The following is a 6,000-nucleotide window of genomic DNA, read 5'->3' as shown; positions in this document are numbered from 1 at the left end:
CCAGCTGTTAATGGAAATTCGCAGATTTTAAATGCGCTGAATATTAAGAGAGTTTATATTAGCAAAGCGGTGTGCTCCAGGGCTATCTATGAGACCACCGGCATAAGCGTACAATTGCACCTGGTGTAGCACCATGTCAAATAGTTAAAAGCTGCCTACCCCTTACAAAGGGCTCAGTCATAATTCAACATCACCGGCTACAGCATCAGCAAAGCGTGCAGCTATTTAGGTGAACTTCTTGCCTCACAGAGGTGCAATGGTACCTGGCTATAGTTTGCAAGATGATGAATTATGGCTTAGTCGGTACTTCGCAATTGTGTGTGCATTAGGTGCCCTAAAAGAGTTCACAATGAGTTCTTAGAAGACCATATTTCCAGCTTAAGCTGTAGCTGTGCTGCGTGTACTGCGCAGGTCTGGCGTTTTGCACTAGATGGGACGGTTGTAATAACATTTTACCGTAAGAGATGTGAAAGATCAAAGCAACCAGCATAGAACAGTTGCTTCTCTACGGTACTTCAGTTGACACGCAGAATAACAGTTTTGCAACACAAATTTATTAAAATAGCGCACTGTACAGAGGTTGTCGAAGCGTATAAATAAAATAAGAGGGAATCAAGGGCGTCCTGGCATGCCGCAACTTATAGTCAGGACGAGAGATCAGCAGGGTACTCATTACACCAGGCCGGGCCGCCTGAAAGTTGCAAAAGGACATAGCGACAAAAAAAGCGTTAAGCTCGACGCAAGCTTCACCATGAACGTATCGAAACCCTCTCGAATGCTTTAGATTACTATATTCTAATCAGATCACGTGCAAGACAAATAGCGGAGCATGCTCCTGAACGTATGCAAGCACCAACGACTGTGCTGGAATGTACCGCGGCTCATGTAATAATTTCAAATGCGTCATGTCTGCTGATCAGATTTCGAGGACCGTGTTCACCAGTGTTGTTGGACTGGGAGCGCTTTGTTCGCTGGTCAAAAGATTTCGAAATGTAGAGTACAATCTTTAGGTTCAGCTGCAGCGTCCTTCGCGGTCAGAACCGTGCGACATTATGCGGGGCAGGCCAAACTTCGCAAATGTGCTGTGACCATAGGCCGGCAAACTCGCTCATGAGTCGACTCACTCAGACTCAGATCGGGCTGTTAGTCTGAATGAGTAACGGCTGAATAATATGTTGGCGAGCGAGTCCGAGTGAGCCCTCAGAGAAAAATATATTTCTTGCCATACTGGAGAGTCTGGGAGCTCTCAATGTAGGCACGAAGACTTACAATTATATAAAGGATTTTCTTACGAACAGAACGGCAACGATCAGCTTGGGAGGGCAGTCATTGGAAGGTATTAAACTGGGAAGCAAGGGTACGCCGCAGGGATCAGTTCTGTCGCCCACCTTATTTAACATCGCGATGATGGGTCTCCCCAGGAAGCTGGCAGGCATAGAAGGACTGAACCATACGCTCTACGCGGACGATCTGACGCTATGGATGAGCAGAGGTAGTGACGGGCACATCGAGGAGACGCTGCAGAGGGCAATCCAAGCTATCGAGGAATATCTGGAGCAATTGGCCTCAGGTGCTCAGCGGAGAAGTCGGAGGTCCTTTTCCTAACATCGCGGGCGCGGCGACGGGGAAGGGGACAGGACGCGGGGCACGGCATCGAGCTGAGAGTTGACGGTAACATTATTCGCACTGTCGACAGTATCAGGGTCTTGGGTTTGCGGATTCAAGCGAACGGAAAAAACGCCGAGACCATCCAGAGACTGGAAGCGAGTACCAACCAGACGTGCCGATTGCTCAAGCGAATAGCAAACAAACGTGCGGGTATGAAGGAAGCGAACCTCCTAAGGTTAGTGCAATCTTTCGTAATTAGCAGGATTGTATATGTAGCTCCCCTACCTGAAATTCACCAGAGCAGAGAAAGACAAGGTCGAAATCATTATTAGGAAGGGAGTCAAGACGGCTCTCGGACTTCCCCCAAACACACCAACGAACAAAATCTTAAGTTCAGGGGTGTCCAACACCTTAGACGAGCTCATTGAAGCGGCGACAGTATCGCAATATCAGAGACTGCTGCGCACTCAGACTGGTAGACGGATCCTGGAGCGGCTGGGGTTTGAGCCCCAGGCGTGTTCCAAGCAGACAGGCAAAGTCCCACCGCGAGTCAGGGACAGGCTAAGAATACTCCCGTTGCCCAGGAATATGCACCCGGTGCATCACGAGAGCAGGCGAAAGGACAGAGCTGAGGCGTTGCAGAAAAGCCTGAAAGGCAGGCAAGATGTGATTTACACAGACGCGGCCGAATACAAGCAAGGCAAAGTATACGTAGCCGTAATTACACGCGAAAACGGAGGCCCTGCCTCGTGCTGCAGCGTCAGACATTTAGGAGCAACAGAGGCGGAAGAAGTCGCCATTGCGCTGGCTTTGACTCAAAAGAATGTGAGAGTTATTGTTAGTGATTCACAATCTGCAATCAGAAATTTTGATGCGGGCAGGATCTCTGCCATAGCTGTACACATATTAGCCGTCGGACAGCCCCCGGCGGAGCAGGTTTCACTAATCTGGACACTGGCTCATCAGGGTTTGCGAGGGAACGAGAAGGCGCACGCGCTGGCCCGAGGTCTCACTTTCCGGGATTCCAGCGCTGTCTCGACAACATCCCCAAGCGAGGAACCCCTACAGACCGCTGACGAACTGAGTACTTATAACGAAATCCTTAACCATTATAAGCTGGGGCGTAAGACTTACCCGAGAGCGCATAAGAACCTTTCAAAAAGTGAGGAAGTTATGTGGAGAAAGTTACAAACAGGGGTATTTCCAAACCCGCAATTGTTGAGCAAGTGGCATCCCTCGGTGTATAGCCCTCGGTGTAGGCATTGCGATGGTAGAGCGGACTTAGTCCACATGGTTTGGAGCTGTCCTAACTTTGATGAGCCAGACAGATGCAGAGAGTCCTGGGAGTCCTTGCTACTCAACGAAGAGGAAAATGCTCAACGGCAAGTCATCGATCTCGCCCTAACCGCCGCCACGTCCCAAGGGATCCCGGTCGACGGTTAGGGAGGATGAGTGGGGGTTTAGGCTGACGCCTCTACCCCGTCATCTATTTGACGGGTGCCAATAAAGTTACTTCTCTCTCTCTCTCTCAGTGAGCCTGAGTGAGCTCCAAATTTTTTGCTGACCTATGGCTGTGACTAGGCTAGTCTTTAAATAGGAAAAGCATGAAACAATATGAAAAAAAAGGTTTTAAAAGATAATTTTTTAATAGAACTCGATGAAACCGAAAAATGTTTCAAAGAAAAAGCTAAAGACCGTTCCACTCAGTGAAAGTGATCAGTGGAGCAGACAAGTGCGAGATCATCGACATACTTTACGTAAATACGTTTCTTTATCACAAGCTATCCTTTGGGAGTTGTCTAAGGGATGTGTAAGCGTAGAGCTTTATTAACTGCACCTTTCCCTAGAACGCTGTTTTCGGGCAGCATCAGCAACACTCATCCCCTCATCCCCCAGCAACACTGGTGAGCTGCCCACAAGTGCTCCTGTCACAAACAAACATATTCCTCTCCAAAGATATTTTCTCCATGGCTAACATGCCAATTCAAAATGTAGATGCCCTGTGTGTTCCAGGAGTATGTTTTCAACAACGCCAACGTAGCACAATCTAGAGAAATTCAAAGGTTATCTCCCCCTACGATGTACAAATGATGCTGTACCAGAAAGACCCACTTGTGATGCTCTTGTGCTCCATGTGCTGAAGAATACGCAGCGTTTTGAAAGATGCTGACAAGAAAAGCTTAAGGGGAGGGTTAAGTCAAGTGGAAATAGCCACTTCCGTGGCTTCTGAAAGAAGAAAAGCTTAGCTGTACAGTTTAACCTGCATATTTATAATGAACACCAATGTAATAATAACTTCTGGGTTTTTACAATACAATACGATACAGATTTATTTCCAGAAATACAAACATTCTGGGGGATACCGTTGGCTAAAAGCCGTTGGAAAAATAGCTTTACTGGGTCGATGGTCCCTCTTTTATGAGCCAGAACCACGATACAATCATGAGACACGCCGTAGAGGCGTGCTAAAAGTTAGACCACCTTGGGTTCTTTGCCGTGCACCTAAATCTAAATACATAGGTCACCAGTATTTTGCCTGCATCAAAATTCTGGCGTCGCGGACGGGATCAAACCCGCGACTTTCGGGTCAGCAGCCGAGCACCATAACCATTGCCCCCCCCCCCCCCGTTGGCAGAACACCAATGCAACAAACTGTCACACACACACACACGCACACACACACACAAACTAAATCTAAAATTAAGAGGCTACTTTTTTTCTGAAAGACGAGGTGCGGTATGTTACGAGAAATTCACAGCGGCACCAGTTCGACTCCGTAGATCTTTACATCAATTTGACCCTATCTTATTTTTATCAGTAAAGACTAACTCAATTACATTTTGAAGTAGCCAGAGACCGAACTGATCACGCTTCAAAAATATATATATCAAATTTCGGGCCCACTGATGCTTTGGTGCTATGGTGCCAGTGTGCTTTATATTTCACACTCACTTTCACAATAATCTATTAGTATTACTACAAAAACAAACCGTTCCAAACAATTGGTGTAAGTTAATGTTGTGGTCCTTTTTAATGTCTTTTTCATTTGAGCAATGACAAGTCGTGGTCCTGTATGAATGCAACTTTAATGCAAAATAAGCAATCGAATGAGAAAATTTAGGCAATGGGAGCTCACCAAACACCGCTTTCGTAGTGCCAAGGGCTTTTTTGTCCGACTGCACTAGGCGTCCAGGAGCTGATTCCAGTAGTCTGCTGGCAGCGACAGCAACGCCTCCATCACCTGAAAAGAGGTGGAATGCAAAAGCATGTAGCCACGTCTGATGCAATTTGTTCGCTCCAACAAAAATATTCTTTTGCCAAAAATGATCTCTGCATTTTATTTATTAACACGAAAGTGTTTTATGCCTGAGTCCACCACGGTTCCACTGACGTATTTCCGTCACGGATATGACGTTGTAAAATATAAAGACTAACAGTTGGAAAAGAAAAAAAAACAAGAAAAAGTTCCGTCACCGGGAGTCGAACTTACGACCCTTCGCCCCGCAGCGCGAAACGATTCGGCCACAAACAGCACGTTCTTTGCCATGCTAATGGCGCGCTATTTATATACACCATTTGCCGGTGGCGGTACTCGGAGATCGGTGGTATATCAGCGTGTTTTCGTTCTCACTAGTTTTCGTTATCAAGAGCGTGCTTTAAAGGTCGTCGCCCCGCGCAGATGAACGCGCGCCTCTACATGACGTGGTCGCTCGTGCGCGTGCGCGTGCTTATCTCGTGATGGCGGTGGTTTCTACGTCTTGTGCTCTCACCGCAAGTTTGTGCTGAGAGCACGAAGGTCACTTTGCTCACTGCAGCGGCCGCTTTTGCGAAAGGAGCGCGCTGCTCACACAGAAATAAGTTACAACTGTGACAGTTAGTTCGCGCTCATCCTGTGTAGGTTCGTTCCGTGCGCCCTTTCTGCTTGAGCAGCGCGTCGCAAGTTTCGAGGTGCTTGCCGTTCTTCGTGTGACATTGCAATTTGTGGCTGCAGCATTCATGCTTGGGGCCAAAGAATGCACAACAAACGCTCAACTACGTCTGTGAAGACACGTTTCACTTTCGTGTTATACCGATTCCTATGACAGAGGGATCAGCCATGTTTTTAAAATTTATTTACTCCCCCCTCCCCCCCCCCCACTTCGGTCACATGACCTGCGTGACGACTGCTACGACAACAAAGGCACAGGGTAGGTTAAGGCAGCTTTGCTGCAAGAAAGGTACTTCAGTAAGATGTTATGGCGGGCTAGTTGGTTCATAGCTTCTAAACGCTATTAAAGTGTGCGAAAAGACAAGCACATAAGTAAGAAACATTCAGAACAACACGGGCGCAGAATGCTAACTGTTTATTTCGGGTAAGCAAGGACACAGGCGTGCGCAAGAGGGAAGCAGAAG

At 47.4% G+C, this 6,000-nt stretch overlaps 1 protein-coding gene across 1 annotated transcript in view; it reads right to left on the bottom strand.

Annotated features, from left to right (window-relative positions):
• Nucleotides 1-532: 532 nt before the first annotated feature.
• LOC119399645 (rac GTPase-activating protein 1) overlaps nucleotides 533-6,000 on the bottom strand; it is a 29,895-nt gene continuing 24,427 nt past the window's right edge. The window contains exons 12-13 of the mRNA XM_037666462.2: nucleotides 4,745-4,849; nucleotides 533-691 (exon numbers count right to left, since the gene is read on the bottom strand). Of these exons, the coding sequence (XP_037522390.2) occupies nucleotides 4,790-4,849 (60 nt within the window). The 3' untranslated portion in view covers nucleotides 533-691; nucleotides 4,745-4,789. The remainder of the gene's footprint in view (nucleotides 692-4,744; nucleotides 4,850-6,000) is intronic.

The sequence above is a fragment of the Rhipicephalus sanguineus genome, chromosome 7 (genome assembly GCF_013339695.2).
Source record: "Rhipicephalus sanguineus isolate Rsan-2018 chromosome 7, BIME_Rsan_1.4, whole genome shotgun sequence".
Classification (NCBI taxonomy): Eukaryota; Metazoa; Arthropoda; class Arachnida; order Ixodida; family Ixodidae; genus Rhipicephalus; species Rhipicephalus sanguineus.
Note: the sequence above shows the minus strand (reverse complement) of the source record. Positions and strands in the feature narration are given on the sequence as shown.